The following is a 21,017-nucleotide window of genomic DNA, read 5'->3' on the forward strand; positions in this document are numbered from 1 at the left end:
AACTGAACGATGAAAATCCAGTCCTTATATAGAAAACTTTTCTATTTGATGATGTACATACATATCTTCACCAAATTTTGAACAGATTATTATCTTGAGCATTGCTAAAAACTAAAAAGAAATTGTATAGAACGAACTACTGTAGCATATAGCTCCCATACAAACTGCCCGTTCAAACTCAAGTCCTTGTATGAAAAACTTTTTTTATTTCAAGATATATCTTGACGAAATTTGGTAGGGACTGTTTATAGCCGCCATTCAAAGTGAAATTCAAAAATTTCCCCACTTTCAATTAAAATATCTAAATTATTTTGTAATGTCTTCCATGTTTCCATATAAAAGTGAAAATTTTAATTTCCAAATGGCAAACGCATAAAAATTAGCGCCTTGCATATTAATTTTGCAATTAACGGCTAATTTTATAGGCTTTGCATATTAATTTTCCAGTGCAACAAACAGCGCAACTCTTTTTGAAAATCGAATCATTAGTGAAAAAGCAAGTTTCCTACAAGCCAACGTGGCTATCCGCTGCAGTATCGAGTGTTTCGGACCAAAGCCACATGACTTTTTGTAGTTTTTTAATATAAATATTTTGTACCAGCATTTATTGAAATGAAAGCCCTAAACGGCAGTCGGCACTCAGTTGATAAAACCGGCTTTGTTGTAAAGCGCGCATGCGCCTGCATTTTTGTTTTTCGCTGCAACTTTTTTCACCTGTAAAACCAAAACAAACAGCCTACAAGTTGTAATGAGCTGTACAGCGCAGGCGCGTTGATATATTTGTGCACTCTTATGACAACAGCTAATTACCGAGTCAAAAGGCATACGAACAAAATGTGTAAAATAACAATAAATTGAGGTTATAAAAAATCAAAATAAATAGTGGCGAAACACGCAAGCAAACATACAACCGAAATGCGTGGAGAAATCAAGAAGCAAACACCGGCTAAGCTTATCACTACAGCTTAAATGTCAGCCTACGTATCGTTGACCGCTTTCGTAGCCGATAGTGAAGACGCCAACGATTTACATTTACTTCCACTGCTTGTGGCGACAATCAAGTCAAGCAAGCTGTAAAAACCTGTTGCGTGTGAATTGAATAATTCGTTGTTGAGTTGCCCGGACAGCGCTGTTCCGCAAGCCGATCTCAAGCATCGCCGCCAAAAGACAGCTTCACTCATATATACTATATATATATGTATATAAATATATATATATATACTATGCCTCCACAGCCATATCAGTCACTGTTAGCACCACCAGCACCCACCAATAACCGCTGTTCAAGAATTAAACATGCGTTGTCCACATGATCGCCGGGAAGGCAAAAAAACGCCAGCATGTTACAGCGTCGCTGGCGTTGCAATGCAACCAAACCATAACAAAAATAATAAAAGTGAAGAAAAACAGACGCAACACAATGCATATTTATAAGTAAAAATCAATACACTTCCCACAATCACACATACATACATATGTATAAGAGTGCTTGATATTCAGCTCACAGCCCACAGCCCAGAGCCCAGCACCCAACATCGCTGCACATTCCTTAATGCCTACTGGTTTTTTTGCCTATCAAACTGTCCATATATACGTACATACATATATATATGATATACATGCAATTGCTTTTATATACAATAATATGTAATAATTCGCAGAGCGCGCCACCTTCCGCCTACTTAGTCGCCATCAGTGATCGCGCATGCGATCGTTAACACTTGTTGCTCCAAGCAATAAAACTGCACAGCTGCTGCTGTGTCGCTGTAATTTTCTCATTGCCTGCAGATATCTTGCGCCCAACGCATTCTTCAGGCGCAAAGACAGCGAGTGTCTTGGTATTAAACACAATAAAAAATAGCGGCTAAACACACTGAGCGCTCGTCTCTACGCTCAAAACTCTGTGCATTTGGATGGCAATGTGTGTTGCATCCATGATATGTGACTTGAGAAGCTTGTAGAAACCCCTCTGCAGACGCATTCTACGCACTTTTACATGTTGTAGACAAAACAGCGTCGTCGCATAGGCAAGTGATCGTGTCTTCGCCGCGTTCGATGTGATCCTGCTGTAAACCTGAACGTTCCGACAATGCACAGATTGCGGTCAGACACTGATAGGCGTGTATGCAACGTCTGCGTATAAGCCACTGACCTCATTGCTTGAAGGTATTGTAATTTATAAATATATGCATAAATATGTACGGAGCGTGTGTTGAAATTAACAGTGATGCGAATTTCACTTTAAGCAGGTTTGTGAGGAAATTTCGGAGACCCTACATGTTAAAATATATACCTAAATGATCAGTATGTGTGAGCAGTATTTAAGATATCATCTGAAATTTCATATACGTCTTTTTCTCAACACGAAGCTGCTTATTTGTTGGAACCGTCGATATCAGCCGATTATAGCTTAGAGCTGCCTTACAAACTAAACGATCGGAATCAGATTCTGGTATGCAAATTTTTTTATTTGACGAGATATCTCGATGAAATTCAGCACAGACTATTACTTTGATCATCGCTATAATATTTAAAAAAAATTATTCACAACGGACCTCTATAGCACATAGCTGCCATACAAACTGCCCGATCAAACTCAAGTCCTTGTATGAAAAACTTTTTTATTTGACGAGATATCATCACGAAATTCGACATGCATTATTTACCAAATAATCTCCTAAAAAATTGTTCAGATCTGACTACTCTAACATATAGCTGACGTACAAACTAACCAATCCAAATCAGGTTCTTGTACAGAAACTTTTTTGTTTTGAAGTTTACTCCAGCTGCGCTACAGCCGAATTTAACATTTTTTTCTTGTTGTTAAGTATTTTTAACAGCCGTTAGTTGCCAACACGCAAATAAGTTTCCCAGCCACAATTTGCCGCTTATGGCCAAACAGCAGCGAAATCCAAAATAAATTATTTTTTGCGTGTAATGAGTTTTTGCCAGACATGCGTGGAATAAAAAAAAAACAAAAACACTTGAGTATCTAAATTTAACCCGAGACAGACGTAAATACTCTGCGCCGACAGCCATAACTTTTTTTTTTGCAAACGAAATTGGGCGTTCAACTCCATGTCACAATGAGTCAATTCTGCGCAGCCGAAAATGTGCTGAACGAGCATGTGTAGATAAGCCGATAACTAACATTTTTGTGACGTCAGCACGTTAGTTAATGAACAGCTGTATATACATATAGATATATTGGTATAGAAGTCTATACTTGAACAGTTTAGCAAATATTGACTTACTTTGCATTTATCGGCCTAATTCTGTTTATTTCTCACCGTTTGAATTGCGCTCGCCAATCGCGCTTAACATTTTAGCGCACTTGATTGACTCGCCTTCAGTAGAACGTAGCAAACAGCTGTTTCAGTTTCAACAATTGGTAAGCGTTCGTTTGCTGTAGCAATTATGGACTGTTAGCTAATTTGCTTACGATAAATTTTAATAGAAAATGATAACTATAAAGTCGGTGTTAATTAATTAGCTGACTTCATTATGCAAGGTCGTTATGAGATTGCTCGATTTCAGAGCATTGAAAAGTGCTTAATAAATTTCGGCATACATACGAAAAATATATAAAATACATACTTACTTATATTAAACAAAAAACCTCACTTGGAAAATAGATTCAGGCATTTGATCCCAACTACTCGTAAATGAGGTTTATGGTGAGCCATAAGCATACACATATGTATGTATAGAGTTCGATATACATACATATGTAGGTATGAGTTTTAGATATATGTAGGTATTTTTGTCTATAGGCTTTCAAAGTAAATAACATAATATAATTATTTATTACATAATATCAAAATTTCTAAAGCTTTTTTTTTTTCTCAACATTTTGAGCAAGTCATTCAATATTTTTTCCGCATTATTTAAATATCGGACACCAAAAACAAACCAGTTTCAACTTATTTAAATTTAACATAACGGATTTTTTAAATACAATTTTTGTAATATATTTTTTATCTACACTGAAAAAAATTTGTTTATTTTGAAAGCATAATATTTAATGATTCTAAATTTGCTTATCATAAAGGAGTCAATTTGAAACGCCATTTTTTAATATACATACGTATTTTGAATTTACACTGAAAAAATTTTAATTTACTTTGAAAACATTTCTTCTATTCTATTAATTTAGTTCAAATGGTTTTTAATTAATTTTTGACAGCTTTATATTTTTTGTAAATTTTTATTAATATTTATTTTAAATTATATTTTAAAAATTTTTTTATGAAAGATCGGAAGAGCACACGTTAAAAATTTTTAACTTATTTCCATTTGCAATTATCAAAGTGTTTTGAATTTCTATTTAATTTTTTAAGTGCTATAAATAATTCTTAATTTTTGTTTAATTACAAACAAAAAAGGAAAAGGAAATCATGTATGAAAAACCTGAAAAAACTCATAACGTTAAAAATTTGCGCAAATAAACAGTATGGCAACCACACTTTTTACAAAGTATCAATTAAATAATAAATCTGATTAAAACATTTAAAATATATTAAATATTAATGAAATGCTTTCAAACGAAATTAAAAAATTTTTGCAGTGTAAATTCGAAATATAATAAAAAATTGCATTTTAAACTAATTCCGTTATTTGAATATGACAAAAAAATTTGAAATACATTCAATATTATCAATTAAATTAAAAAAGCTTACATTTTTTCAGTGTAAATTCTACATTTAATTAAAAAAATCCTTTATAATAAAAAAAGTATATATATATATTATTAAAATACTTTCAAAAGAATTTACATTTTTTTTCAGTGTAAATTAAAAACTCATTCAAAAAATTGTATGTATTTCAAACCAATTTTGTTAAAACCTAATTTAAAATGCATATTTTTTGCAGTATAAATTTTAAATATTTTCAAAAAATATACAAATTTTTATTTAACTGTAATTTTTATCATACGAAAAATATTTTCAAATAAATTAAAAAATTTCTAAGCTTTTAAAAATAAACAAATAAAAATTAAAAATAAATCTAAAGAAAGAAAAATTTTAATTAACGGTATTTTTTATTATTCGAAAAAATAAATTAAAACAAAAAATTCTTATTATAGGAAAAAATTTTAAAAATCGTTTAATATACAATAATTATATAATATATATTATATTTTATTATAATAATTAAAAAAAAAGTTAAAAAAATCACCAAAAATTTGTAGTTGTCAAAAATAATAAAAATTAGCATTATTTTGTAATTTTTCTAAATATTTCGAAGACTGTTTTTAATAAAAAAACATTGATTTCTGCAAAGAAAGCGCTGAAAGGCCGCTTTGACATTCACTCAAACACCAGAACAAGACATACATATGTTCTTTTATGTAAGTATACCTACAAATACAAAGATATTTTTAAGGACTTCAATAAACATATATACATACATATATGTATGTATATATATGCACTTAAAAATAGCGCTTAAAATGTGCCATTCACTTTCATTCTAAGACTTTTTCTTTTTAAATTCTTGCACTTTACTTAATCACCTCACCCATCAACAATATTTTTTCACACCTTTTAGAGTTGCTGTCTATATATACATACATACGAGTACAAACGTAGTAAATAAGGCATTTTGCAGATGCCGCATGCCACATGCCACATCTGTCCGATATATATGAATATAGACATGTATGTATGTATCATTATATGTCTGTATGTATGGATGAAAGAACATATGTATGTATGTGCGTACGTGTGTATATATGTTTGTTTGTATAGTGCATTTATTGTTTTAAATTTAGATGACTTATTCACATTGAAGACCAACGCAACTCGTTTCCTAATGGCCCAGCTGCGACGTCGAAGCTATAAATCAGTTTGAAAACACGTCGTATTAATTCTGAGAAAACCTTAAAAACACCTTCACCTCCTGACCTCATCACGGCACATAGGTCTCGAGACATTTTTTATGCAAATAAGAAGCTTAATTAGGAATTCTTAATTTTCTTGGCGTCAGCAACGAGTCAAGCAATGCAATATTTGGCGAAATTTTTATACTTCCTTGGCAAGACATTCATGTCGCCTGTTGTTGTTGCTTGTTTTATATCACTTGCAATCGTTTTTAAGCAACACTCGGTGGGTGTGTTGCTTGTTGATGCGTTATTAGACGAGTCATTTGGCGAGTGGCATGATCGACGCCTGCTTCAAAGGCTAAATGTGGAAAATATACAGCAGCACGTGCCCACCAACTTGGTTGCCTCGATCATATGGTTCTTTATTTTACACCCCACTCTATACAAATCACATCGCACAGTTGTCGAAATTTAATTTAAAAAACTCTGTATAATGTTTTATTTCAATAATAATTTTATTTAATTTTTTATCTTTTCTTCTCCTTTCAGCCGTTGTACCAAGCGTGTGATCTTCGCTGACGATGAAGGTCAACCGCTAACGGAGGTGCGCGTTATGTCCGAACCCTCGAATGTGCCGCCATTGTGGAGCACGAAATTCTTGGAGCAAATTACACAGGGCCTCGTTAGTCCACACCCGGCCGATCAATGGACCGTCGACTTTAAACAACCAGCATCCGATTACTTAACATTTAGGTGAGTGCAAAGAGCGACAAAGCACAAATTTCCATATTTATACCCTGAACAGCGCCTATTAAGTTTGCCAGTATGCTCGTAACACTCAACAGGAAACGTCAGAGATCCTATAAAGTATATTAATATAAATGGTCAGCGTGACAAGCTAAGTCGATTTACCCATAGCAGTCTGTCACCCTGTCTGATCGTCCGTCTTTTTGTATATACACGAGCTAACAACTCAGCTTTTGAGTTACTTATCGGAAATCTCGTCTGTCGTTGTCCGCCCGTACCTCTGTATATATACAGAGGCGAGTAGGAGCTCAATTAGCTTCGTTTGGTTTACTTCTGGACTGTTGGGTCTTAGACCAGCTCCGCAAGCGTTGGTCAACTACCAGCAGCTGTGCAGTCGCAAGGTCCTTTTGGCTCAGGGTAAATCAGAAAAGGTCGAGGGAGCTCTTCGCTTTCAGCAAGGTCCACCCTTCAATGGTGGTATGAGTTCTAACTGGACATAGTCCGATCGGGTTTCGTAGGAGCTCTTCGCTCTCAGCATGGTCCAGCTTTCAATGGCAGTATGAGTTCTAACTGGAAAAGTCCGATCGCAATTCATGCAGTCTTACGGGATGCCAGCTGCATCAGGTGTTTGGAAGAAGATGAGGTAGAATCATTTCAAATCAGCCATTTAACCTCACCTAACTTATTGCTAAAGACGCACGCTGTGGTCTCCGAAAAAACGGTTCAGTTTGCTTGACTATAACATATAACTGTCATACAAAGTGAACAATCGGAATCAAGTCATACATGGATAGGATCAATGTTCTTGCAGAAAATGTTGTTGTTGTGTTGGAGCAGCAGAATACTGCCGAGTTTACAGCCCTTGGCCGGGTAAAAATCCGGATCCGTTCCGGTGTCGTAAGAACGGGCATATCTTTGGTATTTGTGCAGGATATTAAAGCTTCGGGGCAATCGAAGTTAACGTCTGCTCTTGTTTCTTTTATTATTATATATTTGGACCTATAAACTAATTACAATTTCACTATTACAGAGAAAAAATCGATCGTGACTTTGTCTCACTCGAAAATGTGATTGTCAAGGATGAAGAGTCCATTGTTGTCGGCACGGTGAAAGTGAAGAACATCTCCTTCGAAAAGGAAGTCGTTGTGCGCGTCACATGGGACGACTGGAAGAATCAGCAGGACATATTCTGCACCTTCGCCAGGGTGAGTTGCAAGCAAGCTGCCAACCAAAGCTCAATTTTTTCTAACTGTTTCACTGTTCACTTTTATTTGCAGGCTTATGGACCAGCTACCTATGCGCACGTCGTCTTCGATACGTTCTCATTCAAGATCACATTGCCGCCATCGTCAAAGCGTCTGGAATTTTGCATTTGCTATCGCGGCAACAACCAAGAATACTGGGATAACAATGGGGTAAGGACATAATATAACTTATTTTAACACTATTATGTTAATTAATCAATTATCTTTATCTATGTACATCTCACCACAGGGTAAGAACTATACTATTACAAAGCGTTCGCCCTTCTACTACAACGCGCTCTCGCCATATGACAAGAATACGTCGCGCAATAGCTGCCGCGGCCATGTGATGTCCGCGCTCTCGGAAGCACTGAGCAATACGAAAGAGCATCAAGCACAAAACAATTGGAGTCAGGAGTCGGGCCCCTACTGGTAAATGTCATTTGTATTAGAAGCAAGCAGTCAAGCTGTTGGTGAGCAAACTTGAATGAAACAGTGAAGCTAAACAAGGAAAATTTCCTCAAATTCAACAGGCAACAAAAACAGAACGAGGAGAAATATTGGTGATGGTGATTATACTAAATAAGGATGTGAGTCGTGCGCTCTGCGCTAGGAGCACTCAGCGGCTCACGTCGAAAACAGCGCAAACAACCCTGCAGTAGAGCAAAGAATCTTACATAAATGCCAATGTAGAACAACTAGTTTAGACGCAGCAACAACAACAATAACAAAAACAAGCAATAACAAATGTAAACACAAAGCAAGACAAATACACAGCAACAGCACAAAAGCATGAGCGGCGCTGTTGAGCTACAGCGACGCCACTGGCGTATACCAAAACAACCCAAAACAGCAGACTAAGCCGAGCGTGCGGAACGAAGTGCATTACCACAACTGCTAAGCAAAGTTTTGGCGCTAAAAAAGTTAAAAACAATAACAAAAACTATATAATATGAAAGTGTTAAGGCGCTCGTGGTGATGTCTAAGAGCTAAAAAATTTTAAAAATTTAAAAAAATCTGAAAAAATCCTTAAAAATTTATGTAACATATACGACAGCGTAGTGTGCGTTAAATCAGTGCAATATTCGAGAACCAATTGTGCACATTTTAAAGGCTTTAACTTCAAAACAACTGAACAAAATAAGTGATTTAGTCGCCCCTGCGTATGACAGCAATTTGTGGGCCGCGATCATAAAGACTTGAGAGTAGGAGCAGTGATATTAAAACGTTGACTAAGTATGACTAAGAAAGGAAGTAGTAAGGGGAGCAAAGAAAAAAATAGTAAACTTAAAAACTATGCAAACAATAGGAAGGCGGTACGCGCCGCCAAAGCAAAGCGCAGCCATTTTGTAGCTTTTAGTTTAGAAAGTGTTAACGGAAGTGACAAACTTCAATGTGCTGAGCTCACGAGCCACGCGCCTCAACTTGTTTGGCCGGCGCTTCAATGCGTGGCTTACGTGTATTCGAGCTGGTTTCGAATTCACGGCCAGCAAGTGAAGCGGGGCATATATTTTGAAGCCAGTTTTAGTAGCGCTGCATAATGTTAACTAATGTGGAAATTACTCTATATATTTGTATACTATTTGAGGCAGCAACAAAGTTCGTTAAATGCCAACATGAACTTTGTCGCATTCTCAAGCACTAAAGATTCCTATATAGTCTATATAAAACGTGATGACTTGCCATTTATAGTCCAGAAGCTGCAGCGCAATGACGCACCAGCGTAACTAAGGCTACGCGCATAGCGCAGCAGCGCGGCACAAGCAGCAAAAGTAAGCACAAGGCATGAAAATTTAGCAAGCAGTGTCTTACTTTTGTTTATTTTGCCGGTATTTCACTTTGCTGCGCGCATGCGCAGTACTTTAGAGCAGCAATAAGCGCTTATGAGCGCATTAAGTAAAGGTTGAGACTTCAAAACATTACTTTTTTATATGTTTGAGGTGCTCAAGCGCTTAAGTAAGCAAGCAATAAATAAAAATAAGAGTACGGAGTTAAAAAAATAAGAGTACGGAGTTAAAAAATTAAGAGTACGGTACCATAGAAACTTTATACGAACATTTACTACCCGAAACGCTAACGCAAACTCAATATTACTAGCAGAACTGCAAAAATAACTACAAAAATACTAAGCGAACTGCAAAGACAGCGCATTTTCACAGCTGCGTTATGACTTTGAGTGCTTTAAGTGAGCTTAGGGGCCACAGTAGCGTTTAGCGTTAGTTTAGGTTACAGCAACTACTTGAAACTATGCACACAAGCGCTAAAGAAATCAAATATCAAGCGTTTGTTTGCAAAATCTGAAACTAGTAACATATGTATGCTATAACAATAACAACAATATGAAAACTGAAAACTACAACCAACATACACATACCCAAAACTATAACTAAATTTATAATTGAAACTATAACTAAACTATAAAATACGCCTACAATAGCCATAAAAATATATATATATTATAGTAGGTTTAGTTGTAAGTTGGAAATCAAACACTTGTTGTCGTAGTAATGTAGTCTAGCTGTAAGCGGCAAATATTGTGTTAAGTGAGCGCGGAGTTTGTGTGATTTTTGAACTGCGTTTGGCTTTTATTATATAAACAAGCGTGTATACTATTTTATTTTGTGGGTTTTTGACGCATAAATTCTTAACGAGACTTGTGCTGACGATTTTTTTTATAAATGGTTTTATACATTTACTTACTTTTTTACAAGTTTGTGCGCGGCTGCCACAATTCCTTGCAACATGCACAGTGTGTTTTTAGTGGCGTTTGTTAAATGAAGCCGGAAATAACTGTATAACTGTAATTGTTAGTATACATTTTTTTGATAAACAAAAGTTTTTATTGAAATTTTTTTTTTTTAATTATTTTAAAGTTTTTTTAATTTGATTCGAATTTTTTTTTAACCTTTTTTCTATTTTTAATTTTTTTTATATTTTTGCTTAATTTTTTTAAACAAAAACAACGTTAAAAACAAATTAAAAAAAAAATTTTAAAAAAATTAAAATAAAAAAAGGAAAAAATTAAAAAAAAATAACTGATATTAACAAAAACTTTTTTGAAACAAATTATTTTGTAGTTTTAAATTTTTTTAGTTTTTTTTTTTGAAAATTTGTTTAACGGAATTTTGAGAAAAAATTAAACACATGCGTACTGTGTCTTTAGCAGCGCTTATTTAATGAAGCCATAAATATATTTATTATTATTTTTTCGATAAACACAAATTTTTTTCTTTGATTTTTTTTATTAATTTTTTTTTAATTCTTTTCTTGAAATTTTTTTAAACAAGTTTTTCCATAAAAAAATTTTGTTAGGAAAACATTGAAAAAAGAATTCAAAACGCAAAAAACTAAAAATAAATAAAAAAAGTTAAAAAAAATAAAAATTTGGAAAAAAATATATTAAAAAAATTGCACATTGTGTTTTTAGTAGCTCTTATTATATGAAGCCATAAATATATTTATTATTAATTTTTTGATTCACACATTTTTTTTAATGTTTTTTGGAATTTTTTTCTTTTTAAATTCTTTTGGAAATTGTTTACAAACGGGTTTTTACATAAAATTTTTTTTCAAGTAAATTAAAAAAAAAAAAATATTGAAAAAAAGTTAAACAAAAATTAAAAAAATTCAAACAATAAAAAGTTTACGAACAACTTTTTGTTCAAAAAACATACCGCTTGTGTTGCAAGCGAATTAGTGTGCGCGTAACAGACAGACTTACTTTTTTATGTCAAAAATATTATCTATATACATATAACTGTTTATTTGTGATTATTTTTTATATACTCGACTTAAAGATACTGCTGCAATGTCTGCAGACCGTGTCTCAATGGATTTTTTTTAATGTGTGTAATGTTTTTTATTTGACAATAATTTATATTTTTACCCACAACAACAACCAATAATGTACTATATATTATGATATATTTCTTTTTAATTTTTTATAAAACATTTTTAATTTCGCAACGACATTTTTTTATATCGTATGCATATGATTTTGTATGTTCTATGTTTTTGTAAGCGATAAAAATTTTTTAAACGGTTTTTTGTAACAAAAATAATAAATAAGAAAAACATAAAAAATAAAAAATAAACAATTTTGTAAATATTATTTTTAATAAATAGTTTTATATACATATAATAACTACATATACAATATACATATGTACATATATGCATACATATACACATATGAATATACGTGTAAATTTGTTACGATTTTAAGCGTGTGTAAGTAATTTCGAATATGTTGCCATACAAAAAGTGAAATTATTTCACTTTTGTTACAATTTTACTATTTCAAATGCAAAAAAAGCCAGTAAACAATATATAGGCAGCAAAATGCAAAAGCAAGAAAAACATAAAAAATTAAAAAAAAACATTAAAAAACGTATAAAAACAAATTTAAAAAACTATATATATAATTTAAAAAATAAATATAAAAATATATATGTATTCAATAAAAAAAAAAAAAATATGCAAATAAAACGTTAAACAAAATTTTATAGCAAACACAGCCTAACATTATTAAATTTACTATTTTGTAAACTGTTTTTTTTTAATTTTTTTTTTAAATATTTTTTTAACTATTATATGCATAATGTTAGCACGGCTTACATTTTTACTTATTCGCTCGTTTGTATCCGAAACTGTAAGACTGAAATGGTTGTTAAGAAAGTTGCACAACAAATTTAGCTTAACAAAATCAAATTGTTCGTTTTTTTTTTAATAATTTTTACGCAATTTATTATTAATTGGCAGCTAACTGAAGACTTGCACAGAATGGCGAAAAGTACATGCATACATACATACAAATGTAAATCTGTGTGTTAGTTTTTGAGATATTGAACTGAAATTTTGCACACGTTCTTTTAACGTTAAGAAGCTGCACATTTGTCGGAACCGCCGATATCGGAGCTATAGTGCATATAGCTACCATACAAACTGAACGCTGAAAATCTTGTTCTTGTATGAAAGACTTCTTTATTTGTCGTGAAATATTTATGAAATCTACACAAAATGATTTTTATTCATGACTTACACATATTATGTGAAGAAATTGTTCAGATCGAACCACTGTAGCATATAGCTGTCATACAAATTGTATGCTGAAAATCTTGTCCTTGTATGAAAAACTTTTTTATTTGTCCGTGCATTTACATGAAATTTGTCATAGCTTATTATTCAAAGCTTACATACAATATCCGAAGAAATGTTTCAAATCGGACAACTATAGCATATAGCTGCCATAGAAACTGAACGAACTTCTTAAAACTTTTTTAATTTGCTGAAATAAACGTTTCTTCTTATGCATATAAAATATAAAATCCAAAATGTATGTATATGAATACAAATCAAACTTTTTTGTAAAAACCGAACAATATGTACATTTGTATGTGCATGTGCTGTATGTACTTTTATGTAGCGTTTACAGCGTAGTTGGCCTTCAAAAATAATTATGCTCTAAAAATAAAACAGAATATGCTGAGCTGACGCATTATTAGATTTTTAGTTGAATACTCTTTTGCATATTTTCCATTTCTCCATTTCTCTTTGTTATATCATTAGCAAGATTTGTAGTTTTGTGGAAACATGGACAGCCTCTAAACCATTTCAACACACGTTTTAAAAGTTTCTATCAACTATTTGCTTTGCTTTACGGTTCCTTTAACTAATTTAGTTATTTTTAAGAACATGTATATATGTAAACAAAAAAAAATTATATAATATCATATGTTATAAAATCAAGATATTAACTTTAAATGCGCCATATGTGTAATTGTTAAACGCGTTTTGTAGATATTTAGTTTTTAAAGTAGCATAAGAACAAAAAATGTAGATTTTGAATTAAGACAAATACCTATATATACCTAAATATACTTGTATATATAAATACTATAAAGTTCTAAATAAAATATATTTTTTGAAATATACACTTTTTATTTTTGTTGTTGGCTCTAAAGTAATTTGAAGTTATGCTACCGATTAGGTACTACTCGACCGGCAAAAATCCGAGTCATTTCCGGTGACGTATATTTTTTACGGATTATTTTCATTTTTGGCCGAGTTCACACACACACGCTTAGCTATTATATAAAACAAAACATATCATTTTGTATGAAGAAAAGAAACACAGATTTTTAGTTTTGAATATTTCACTATATTTTTTTCGGACAACGTTAGCAACGCTGTTTAGCGGGGATTACAAAATACATGGTTAAAACGATAGATATTTTACACTTTTCACTTAATGCTGCTAAGCTAGTGTTACAATAATCGTTAGTAATTTGAACATAACAGTTTTCACTTAGCATAAGTTTTTTTTTCGCTGCGCGCACACAATTAGAATTTTAGCTTAAATACATTAGACAAGATTAAATACAAGTTAGGTGTTTGAAAATATGAAACAAGTAGTTAAAAAGAAAAACAGAATGTTTTTGTAGTTAATTAAATGTTTTTGAATAGAAATGCAAAGTTTCTAGCGGCTTATTTACATTAGCCACTGGAATGCCAGAATTATGTTACTGTAAATGCTTTAAAATTTAAATTATAGTAAGTTAACGTATTTGCTATTCCATTGTGTTTCAACACATTTCACCTTAAACACTAAGTTTTTAGCAGTTTTATGCATTTTAATCGCGTATCGTCTAGTTTCTTTCGCGTCCCCCTATAAATGCGCCGATACGTATGTCCGTGCCAATGTGTATGTATGTTCACTGTATTCACTCGTACTGTTGTGGTAAACTCGCTATACTTTTTTGCAACTTAACTACTGTAACTGTGACGACTTAATGCCTTGTCTCACTTTAATATCGCTGGCTGAACTTATTTAATTTAGATACGTATTGTAGTTTACTGATGAGTTCGGTTTAAAACTAAAATTGATTTAAGCTTCGACTTTAGCCTTGAGCGAAGCTGGCATCTCTGGTGGTGGTGGACGTGGCAGAGCCAAAGCAACCTTGACACCGTCGTAGATGAACCATTGCAGGGCAGTGAGTGTACCGATCATAATGATACGTGGCGTCAGACCGTTCCACATACCCATGAAGCCGAGCGATTTAGCCACTTGGATGGCAGTGGAGCCCTTGGCTTGATTCAATTTCGAAACGACCACATCAGCGGGATGTGATACAATGGCGCAGAAGACACCAGCAATGTAACCAGCAGCGAATGTCACCACCAATTGTTCACCCTTGGTGCATTCGACACGTGGCTTGGGTACAACGTGTCTAATTAGAAGGAAAAGTAAACGTATTTAGCATAACTACTAATAAAAAGAGGTATGGCAGTTACGGTACTTACTTGTACAACAATTCCACGGTGCGTTCGAAGCAAGCGAACTTCATCATGGTGTATGGAATTTGACGCATCCACAATGGTACCAGACCCTTGTAGAAGGCACCGACACCCTCATCCTTGATCATTTTAGGCAAAGCCTCACGGAGATTGTTGGCAAAACCAGGTGTGGTCTGGATCTTGACCTTGGCAGCTTCCATAGGAGCCAAAGCAATATCGGCGAAGAATTCAGCCGAAGCAGAGGCAGCCAAATACAACCAAGTACGGTACAAGTATGAATTCTCTTCACCCAAGATATTCGAGTAGTACACTTTGAAGACTTCATATAAACCGAACTTGCACAGACCCTACACGTTGTATGAGTAAACAAACATAACAAGAATATACATATAAATAAAAATATGAACAAATATTCTATTGATAATAATATTTCTATTCTAGCAAATATATGGTTCTAAAAATATTTCGCACTAATTTTTAACGTTATGCAATGTTATGTGATATATTTTTTAAATTTAATTTATAGGGTTTTTACTAAAACTTTTGAACTACTTTTATCTACATTTGTTTGTATAAGTTTGAGTAGCCGCTTTAATTACCATAATATAAATTCTTATCACATGATGACAAATACTAAATAAATGACGTCGAGTGGTAATGCTGATAAGTTTACACTCAAACTTTGGTTAAGTACACAAAATGCAGACAGAATGAAAATCAGACGTAATAAGCAAACTAATTAATCATACAATTTTCGTCATGTGGCATTAATATATAGGATATTGAAAAAAATACACCGATTGGTTTTGATGTGTAGCAATGAAATAAACCAAACCAAAAAATTTAGCATTAAAAATCAATAAGCCGATAACGACAAGGGATTGTGTAACCTCGGTACAATATTGAATATTTTCTCATTTCTTATTGTTTGACGTCCTCCACAAATGTACATCGAATGGTTTCTTCACAAAACTCGCTTGACTGCACTAATTTTCGCAATTCCTATGTCCCGTTTCATGAAGATCTTTTAACTTATTTTTTTGCGCACATATATTTCGCGTGCAAATACAATTTTCACTTCGCCCACTCACTCACCTGTGCTGAGTAGCCGAAGAATGTTGGTGCCCAGCCCTTAACTAGACCACGTGCGCCTTCCTCAGCAATGGTAACCTTGAAGCCGTTGATCAAATTCTTGTACTTTTTGGGGTCAACTTGCAGACGGCATTTGACCAAATCCAGCGGTACGACGAAGGTGTGCGTAGTACCGCAGGACAGAATGCCGCCGACACCGCATAGCGCAAAGTATTTGTTGCTGCCGAATTCGCACGAATCACCGCTAGCTGCGGCAGCTGCCTGAATCTGGCGTCCGGGCACTGGGTCAGTCGCCGACTTACCGGTGGCGTCGCATTGGACTTTAGTAAATGGAGTGCGCAATGGCGAGTTTTTGGCAGCTTCAAACAGTGATGAGAACATTTTGGAATATGTTACTTTTCGCTGTTTCGGTTAATGCTTTTGCAAACTGGAAAATAATTAAAAGAAAAATATTACCTATATAGAAAAAACTCAAAGCAAGGTCAGTTGTAAAAATCTAAAACCATCCCTCTTATTGAGGTTACATAACGTTGTAATTGCTGACGAATATACCAAAATTTTAAGAAAAGTTTACGCTTTTCATACAGCAAATTTTTAGTTTATATTTGTTGTTTATTAAAACAAACTAATATTTCTTCAAATCATGTGCAAATATTATACCAAATAAATATTCAATTATGCAATTTAGTTAAAAAATTAGCACTTACACAGACAGCACCTATGATGGGCACGAGAAAGACACTTGGAAGAAAATTTCTGCTCCCCACCTGACAGATTGTTCGTAGCGAATTACTCGTTACTATTAAACAGCGTTGCTTTTGTCGGCACAACACGTCGTTCAACAGCTGAATTATTGTTTCGAGAACAGAAGAAAACTTAACATAAAGTAAAATACTTAATTGCATATTTCTTATTAAAACAGTATATTTTCCACTAAAATCTTATAGCTGTGTATATATACAGTTGAACTTCCCTTACTCGCCACCATAATCCACAAAAAACTTCGGGTTAGAAAGACATCGAGTTATGGAAGAAATTTTGTATGAACAGAGAATGTAGAATATTACAAATATTACCATGAAAATAGCATAATTAAATAATAATATTATCAATTTTGCAGAATTCACAAAAATTCGCAAAATTATATTCATATCAATTAGCATGGTAAACTTATAAAAATATAAGCCAAAAGGCCAACATGCGTCTGTAATAGCAATGTATATTTCTGAGCATAATTTTCATTCAATATTCAGCTCTGTTCACTCATTTCTGATAAAATTTCTCCTTCTGAGCCAAAAGTGGTGAAATCCACTAATAGGATTTTGTTAGCTCTTGACAGTTCACACGCTTGTCCGCAGTTGAACCTTCTCTATATTATACGTTCTCTGGCCAATATCTGTTCCAATCTCCCGAACATAAAATATGTCTCAAATACAACCCTGTACCGTTTTTATTAAACACATTTTTTTTAAATATTACGAATGACAGTAAAGGCCGCAATAGAGAAAATTTTGACAGTTTATAGAAGCAGCCGGAGAAAATATCGCAATTTCTAAAAGTTGTGAAAATAGCAATTAATAAAAAATACTTAATAAATTAAATAAGAGGAACAAATATCACCATGGCTGATGCTGCAGCTCGTCAACTTCAATATGAGTACAAAGCGGTAAGTTTTTTCATTGCTGAAAAATGTGTATACGAAAGCTGCAATCTGATTAGCGTCCAATGTGAACAACGAAAGTAAACGTTTGAAATTGCATGCTACAAATTCTTGCACATATAGTTGCTCTATACAGTTTTTTTATTGCTAGAATTCCAATCTTGTGCTGCAAGCTGATGTACGGCTTATTGAACGGCCACGTCGCGATGAAGCTACTGGAGAAGTTGTATCGCTGGTCGGTAAGTTGGAAGGCACACGCATGGGCGATCGCTATCAACGCACAAAGCCCGAAAAAATGGAAGAACGCAAAGCCAAACGTCAGAAGCGAGATGAAGCGCAATATGATTTCGAACGCATGAAAGGTGCTACATTGCTGTCCGAAGGTATAGATGAAATGGTCGGAATTGTGTACCGACCCAAAACACAAGAAACACGCCAGACATATGAGGTGTTATTAAGTTTCATACAAGAAGCGCTGGGTGATCAGCCGCGTGATATTTTGTGTGGTGCGGCCGATGAAATTTTGGCAGTATTAAAAAATGATAAGCTAAAAGACCGTGAACGCAAACGTGAAATCGATAGCTTGTTAGGTTCAGTAACCGATGAGCGGTAAGTTAACATATTTTCAAGAAATTAAATAGTTATCAAAATAATAATTTTCATTATTTTCCATTAGTTTCGCTTTATTAGTCAATCTGGGTAAGAAAATCACAGACTTTGGTTCGGACGCCGTGAACGCTCTAAACATCGCTGGCAACGAAGAGCAAATTGATGAGACTTATGGCATAAATGTGCAATTTGAGGAATCGGAGGAAGAAAGTGATAACGATATGCATGGTGAAATACGTGACGAAGATGGACAAGAAGAGGGCGAGGAAGCACGCATCGACCATACACTGCACGCAGAAAATGTAAATATTTGCAAAGCAATAAAATTTCAAATTAAAACATTTTATGATTTTCTCTTTATATTTCAGCTACTCACAGAGGATGCAGCGAATGTGAAGAAAGAACGTGGTTTGCATCCATTAGACATTGATGCATACTGGTTACAACGTTGTCTGAGTAAATACTACAAAGACGCCATGGTATCACAAAGCAAAGCGGCCGATGTTTTAAAAATTCTCAAAGATGCTGCTGACGAAAGAGACTGTGAAAATCAACTCGTACTTTTATTAGGCTATGACTGTTTCGACTTCATAAAACAACTGAAAAACAATCGCCAAATGATTTTATATTGCACAATGTTGGCCTCGGCGCAAACGGACAGCGAACGTCAGCGTATACGTGAAAAGATGCGAAATGACAACCATTTAGCTAAGATATTACGACAATTGGATACCGGCAAGTCAGAGGAAGATGACTATGGCAATTCATCGCGTGCAAATAAACGTGGTAAAGAGGAGAATGATGACTCGGGTCAAGGCACGGCTGGTCAGGTGGCAGGTGTGCGACAAGTGCTCGAGTTGGAAGAGTTAGCATTTACACAAGGCTCTCACTTTATGGCAAATAAAAGATGTCAACTGCCGGACGGTTCGTTCCGCAAGCAACGTAAAGGCTACGAAGAGGTACATGTGCCCGCATTAAAGCAGGTACCTTTCGAAGACAAGGAAGAACTGCAGTCCATTGACAAACTACCAAAGTACGTGCAGCCGGTCTTTGAAGGCTTTAAAACCCTTAATCGCATACAAAGCCGTTTGTGGAAGGCCGCACTTGACAGCGATGAGAATATGTTGTTGTGTGCTCCCACCGGTGCCGGTAAAACGAACGTTGCTTTGCTGACGATGATGCGCGAAATCGGCAAGCACATCAATGAGGATGGAACAATCAACGTGGATGAATTTAAGATAATTTATGTTGCGCCCATGAAGTCGTTGGTACAGGAAATGGTGGGCAACTTTGGCCGTCGCTTAGCTTGTTACAATTTGACCGTATCCGAGTTAACTGGTGATCATCAATTGACGCGCGAGCAAATCGCTGCCACACAAGTAATCGTGTGCACACCAGAGAAATGGGATATTATCACACGCAAGGGTGGTGAAAAGACATTTACCAGTCTAGTGCGTCTAGTCATCATCGATGAAATTCACTTGCTGCATGATGAGCGCGGTCCAGTGCTGGAAGCACTTGTGGCACGTACCATACGCAACATTGAGACCACACAGGAAGATGTGCGTTTGGTCGGTTTGTCCGCCACACTACCTAACTATCAGGATGTGGCAACATTCCTGCGAGTGAAACCAGATAAGGGTTTGTTCTATTTCGATAATAGCTTCCGGCCAGTGGCGTTAGAGCAGCAATACATCGGTGTTACGGAAAAGAAGGCGTTGAAGCGCTTCCAAGTCATGAACGAGATCGTTTACGAGAAAACAATGGAGCACGCAGGACGCAATCAAGTGCTTGTCTTTGTGCACTCACGCAAAGAGACCGGTAAGACGGCGCGCGCCGTGCGTGACATGTGTCTGGAAAAGGACACACTCGGCAGCTTTCTGCGTGAGGGCTCAGCCAGCATGGAAGTGTTACGCACTGAAGCGGAGCAGGTGAAGAACACAGAATTGAAAGAGTTGCTGCCCTATGGGTTCGCTATACATCACGCCGGCATGACGCGTGTGGATCGTACATTGGTGGAGGATCTGTTTGCCGATCGTCATATCCAGGTAGGGTTTTCATAGCGACTTTGAAAGGAAATTATGTATTTAATATTTTTTTCTCTTTTTTAATTTTTTTGATATTATTATTTTTTTTTTATTATTATTTTTTTTTTTCTTTTTTTTTTATTTATTTGTATTTTCTTAATTTGTTTTTTTTTTTTTGTTTATTCTTGTTTTTATTTATTTTTTTATTTAAAAAAATTTTAATTGTTTGTTTAATTACTTTTTGAATTTTTTTAATTGTTTTGTTTTTTAATATTTTTTTAATTTATTTAATTTTTTTAATTTGTTTTATATTTTTTATTTATTTTTAAATTATTTTAAATTATTTAATTATTTTTTTATTTTTTTTCTAATGCTTATATTTATTTATTTAATTAAAAAAAAAAAAATTTATTTATTTTTATTTTGTTTATTTAAACAATTTTAATTTTTTATTAATATTTTTTTTTAATTGTTTTGTTTTTTGTTTTAATTTATTTTATTTACATATTTTTATTTAA

The 21,017-nt window shown here is 34.1% G+C and overlaps 3 protein-coding genes across 6 annotated transcripts in view; 2 read left to right on the top strand and 1 right to left on the bottom strand.

The window, feature by feature from the left end:
* Positions 1–9,915, top strand: part of LOC120777790 (protein phosphatase 1 regulatory subunit 3B) — a 32,145-nt gene extending 22,230 nt beyond the window's left edge. For 2 of the 3 annotated variants that reach the window (XM_040109317.1, XM_040109319.1), the window contains 5 exons: positions 6,374–6,577; positions 7,602–7,776; positions 7,849–7,986; positions 8,066–8,247; positions 8,349–9,915. In XM_040109317.1, coding sequence (XP_039965251.1) covers positions 6,374–6,577; positions 7,602–7,776; positions 7,849–7,986; positions 8,066–8,247; positions 8,349–8,382 — 733 coding nt within the window. In that variant the 3' untranslated portion in view covers positions 8,383–9,915. Of the gene's footprint in view, positions 1–6,373; positions 6,578–7,601; positions 7,777–7,848; positions 7,987–8,065; positions 8,289–8,348 lie in introns of all 3 variants that reach the window. The other variant, XM_040109320.1, reaches the window with a different exon arrangement.
* A 4,037-nt stretch (positions 9,916–13,952) lies between these two features.
* On the bottom strand, positions 13,953–16,984 carry LOC120777580 (phosphate carrier protein, mitochondrial). 2 transcript variants are annotated; one of them, XM_040108992.1, is made up of 4 exons: positions 16,911–16,984; positions 16,207–16,630; positions 15,118–15,458; positions 14,702–15,044 (listed from the first exon to the last, which is right to left on the bottom strand). In XM_040108992.1, the coding sequence occupies exons 2-4, from the start codon at positions 16,582–16,584 to the stop codon at positions 14,702–14,704; spliced, it is 1,062 nt and encodes a 353-aa protein (XP_039964926.1). In that variant the 5' UTR covers positions 16,585–16,630; positions 16,911–16,984. The 2 variants fall into 2 exon arrangements, with proteins under 2 accessions (XP_039964927.1, XP_039964926.1); XM_040108993.1 differs by lacking the exon at positions 16,911–16,984 and having other exon boundaries at positions 13,953–15,044; positions 16,207–16,584.
* Positions 16,985–17,743: 759 nt separating this feature from the next.
* The window catches only part of LOC120776648 (putative U5 small nuclear ribonucleoprotein 200 kDa helicase), an 8,516-nt gene continuing 5,242 nt past the window's right edge, over positions 17,744–21,017 (top strand). The window contains exons 1-4 of the mRNA XM_040107483.1: positions 17,744–17,869; positions 18,015–18,472; positions 18,540–18,774; positions 18,841–20,520. Coding sequence (XP_039963417.1) covers positions 17,825–17,869; positions 18,015–18,472; positions 18,540–18,774; positions 18,841–20,520 — 2,418 coding nt within the window. The 5' untranslated portion in view covers positions 17,744–17,824. The remainder of the gene's footprint in view (positions 17,870–18,014; positions 18,473–18,539; positions 18,775–18,840; positions 20,521–21,017) is intronic.

The sequence above is a fragment of the Bactrocera tryoni genome, chromosome 5, assembly GCF_016617805.1.
Source record: "Bactrocera tryoni isolate S06 chromosome 5, CSIRO_BtryS06_freeze2, whole genome shotgun sequence".
Classification (NCBI taxonomy): domain Eukaryota; kingdom Metazoa; phylum Arthropoda; class Insecta; order Diptera; family Tephritidae; genus Bactrocera; species Bactrocera tryoni.